At 34.0% G+C, this 3685-nt stretch overlaps 1 protein-coding gene across 1 annotated transcript; it reads right to left on the bottom strand.

Annotated features, from left to right (window-relative positions):
- Nucleotides 1–431: 431 nt before the first annotated feature.
- On the bottom strand, nucleotides 432–3458 carry LOC122595843 (F-box/kelch-repeat protein At3g61590). The gene is made up of 2 exons (XM_043768301.1): nucleotides 3076–3458; nucleotides 432–1909 (listed from the first exon to the last, which is right to left on the bottom strand). Exon 2 carries the CDS (start codon nucleotides 1885–1887, stop codon nucleotides 667–669), a length of 1221 nt encoding a protein of 406 aa, XP_043624236.1. The 5' UTR covers nucleotides 1888–1909; nucleotides 3076–3458; the 3' UTR covers nucleotides 432–666.
- Nucleotides 3459–3685: the final 227 nt, after the last annotated feature.

Below are 3685 nucleotides of genomic sequence, written 5' to 3'. Positions count from 1 at the left end.
AATAATATAGGGGAACCACTGAACCATCTCCCTTATGGCCTTTTGGGCATTAAGATTACGTTCAATGGTGATCGCTTAATATAGATGACCTTTTTGGTATTACCTTTCCATATAAATAGTCTTTTTGTTTCTTAATAATAGAGCACCATCATTTTCAAAAAAAAAAAATAGAGCACCATTATTCTATAATTAAAAAACTATTCTAAATATAAATAAATAATGATTGGGTGCAATGTAATTATATAATTTCATTATTACTTAGAAATTTAAAGTTTTACCATAAACTTTATAAAATTAGTTGAGATGCATCATTGGGTGGAACCACTGATAAACCACATGTTCTTTTCTTTTTCTTTTTGCACTTTTACATAAACATTAAATATAACTACTTTACAACAATACCAAAGGTAGGAAGAAAATGCATCTCTAAATAAAAACCAACACAAGAATATAGCAAATGTGTCATAAATCTGTTGTGCAGATATCACATAAGTTAGTGTTATAAATTTGCACATAATCACATAGGATACAACAAAATGAATCTTAAATCTCTTGTGCAACACATACTTTGACAAAATAAGATTCAATTAGATCATGGACACCCCGGAATATACGCAGAAAATCCTTACAAGTTTCAACGGGCCTGGTTGGTCGCGTTAATGCAGTTTAAGGTGAGATTTCAAGCCTAGGCTCAAAGCAGAATCCGGAAAAGAGCTGAAGCGGAAACCTTTTTGTAACGGGGCATTTTTGAGACCATTTCCATTGATTCCTTTTCAGATCAAACACCAAAAGAGCCGGTGCACCGTAGCTCTGAATGTAAATCAGATCATCGGTCCCACTACTAGCAAAAACATCATCAAACTCACCAAACCCTTGAAAAAATTTGTGTGGCATCTTGGCCACTTCTTGCCATTCTTTAGAGCTTTTAAGAATCCAAATCCCAATCCCTGTTATGATATCTTGTCTATCTTGTTTCCCGATCCCTCCCACCATCACTAGTGTGCCTTTAAGGTTCATCAACCGCCCACAAGTAAGAGAGCACGGGACAGAAATGAAACCCCGTGTCAGCAAATTACGAACAGGTGATCGGGTTGCAAGATCATAACTTACCAGACCGTGTCGGTTTTCTTGAAAGGAGCCAGTGCAGTAAATCAAGAAATACAAAACCCCGTTACATATCACACTCTCATCGCCACCTCTCCATCCCGTCAGCATCTCAGTCACAGTCGTGGTCCACACCATTGTCTCTGAGTCGTACACGTGGATAGAGAGATCCCACTGGAAGTAATTGTCTGGTACTTGTCTAGATTTCACAACACTCACGGTATAGTTTGTTGACCCATCAACTGAGATCGAGAGGGCACTATAGTCACAAAATCTTAAACCAGGCGGCTCCAGAAGGCGGAAACAGCATTTGGTGATCAGATTGCACACATAGAGCTCGCTTCTACTATCGTTATCCATGAAACAAACCAAACCACACGATGAGGCTATAAACCATCTTGAGGTTTTGACCATGTATGGCAGCTCAATTCCATACCATTTTCTTAAAACAGGGTCATAAGCATATCCAGTCGGTTCATCTGAGCTCGTGAACATGAAATACCATGGTTTTTGTGATGACAAGGGTGACACATTCCATAAAAACCGCCTAGAGTTCACAATTTCATGCCATCTTTTACACACACAGCCAACACGAAAGATACTTGCAATAGGGAGATAACCTAGAATCCGCTCTAACAAATCATCAGGCAGGATTAAATCAACAGAAATCACAGGCGGGTCATCCTTATTACCCTCGTCATTAGCCTCTGGTATCGGATTGAAGTTCCTGTTGTTTTTGGCAATATACAGACTATGACTAACCCATGATGTTTCCCCTCTCATGATCAACAAGCATCAAACAAACCTGACCCAACATACAGAGTCAAAGTGTCAAACAAAGGCCAGAATCCATGATCTGTATAAAGTTTTGACATAAAACCGGAACATTATATTCAAAAATCACTACCCTGAAACCAAATCTAGCTAAAAACTATCTAAAGAGTCTATGATCGGCAAAACTCACAATTTATACCACAAGACCATATGTTCTGATTTACAGACGAAAAACAAACCCGCAAAATATATAGTGGATATATCTTGAAGCAACTATTTGATTTAGTATAACATATTCTTTGCATATAAGGAGGCCCTTTTCTACCATTTAGGTAGAAACTGGAAGCAGCCTCTCTACTTAGGTAGAGGTAAGGTCTGCCTACATCTTAACCTCCCCTATACACCGTCGAGGTATTGGGGCTCAAAACCCGCGGAAGACGGCACTGAGCAGTTACTTACTTATATTCTTTGCATATATGCCAAGGGAAGAATGAGTTTGAAACATGAAAACAGATTCTTTGAATATATACACAGAAAACAAAAATAAGGCATACAAAGACATATAAGGGCATATTCTTGACAATGAGTATGATAAAAGAAACTGCAAAGCAGAGTCACTATCAATATACAACAATACACCATTATCATATAATACTTTTAAAACACTCCAAATCTGTTTTTTTTTTTTTTTGTTGCTGTGAAGAAATCAAGGAAATGAACAAGAAATATACCAATATCAAATTCATGACTTCAATATACTTTTTATAAAAAAAACATATTAATTATTATATATAGCTTTACAAGATTATTTACCACCCATATGAATTAAATCCAAAAAAACATAAATGTACTGGGATTTATTTTAATGTAAAATTATATTAAAGATTTGGAAATAGAACCCTAGAAATGGAGATTAAAAATAGGAGAAAATAAAATTAGAATTAAAATCAAATGATGATATAATAATAAAAGTTAGGTAAAGTACTAAAAAAAGAGCAGTTATAGCTATCAATCAAACATCAAGAAAAAGGCCACCTCAAATCTAAAGCAACAAACCAATCATAAACTATAAGAACATTCAACAACAACTTGGTATCGCTAAATATGTATAAACAATTGTCACACATATATATATAGTATGTGTATATATATACTTTAAATAATATAGAAAGAAAAAAAAAAGTTCAAGAAATTTACCTTTATGAGACTTGAGGATTCATGGGTTTCTATCTGAAATCCAAATGGGTATTCAAGATTGTTGAAAAGGATGAAGCTTTAGTTATTAATTGTTGAAAAAGATTGAAGCTTTAGTAATTAATAGTAATAGTAATAAAGAAAATTTTTTACTTCATTGACAAAAACTGCAAAATTGTGAAGAAAACAAGGAGCAAAATGAAAAGGGTGTTTCACTATTTTGATTCTTGTTCTTCAATTAAACAGAAAAAATAAAAGGGGTGGTTTTTTATTTTTATTTTTAGGGCATTTCTTTGTTTCTTTTGGGTAATAAAATAAAAACAATGGGTAGTGGAGTGTAACCAAGAAAGGCTAGTGTTTGTATGTGTGAAGGGGGTTGGTTTTGAAGTGTGTGTGTTTTTTTTTTTTTTTTGAAGAATTTGGTGCATTTTAAATGGGGAAGTGGGAGGAAGAGAAGACAACTATTTTTTGGATTTTGCAAAAAGAAACAAAATCAAAATGCTTCTCTTTTTTGTCTATAAAACGAATGGTATTATCCATTGTTTTAAATTTTTGTTTAGTTAAATTCATAAAATAAAAAATAGTTAAATGTATAAAAAAATTTTTGCATGTG

This window comes from Erigeron canadensis, chromosome 4 (genome assembly GCF_010389155.1).
Source record: "Erigeron canadensis isolate Cc75 chromosome 4, C_canadensis_v1, whole genome shotgun sequence".
NCBI classification, from domain to species: domain Eukaryota; kingdom Viridiplantae; phylum Streptophyta; class Magnoliopsida; order Asterales; family Asteraceae; genus Erigeron; species Erigeron canadensis.
This window is presented reverse-complemented; position numbering and strand designations above follow the sequence as displayed.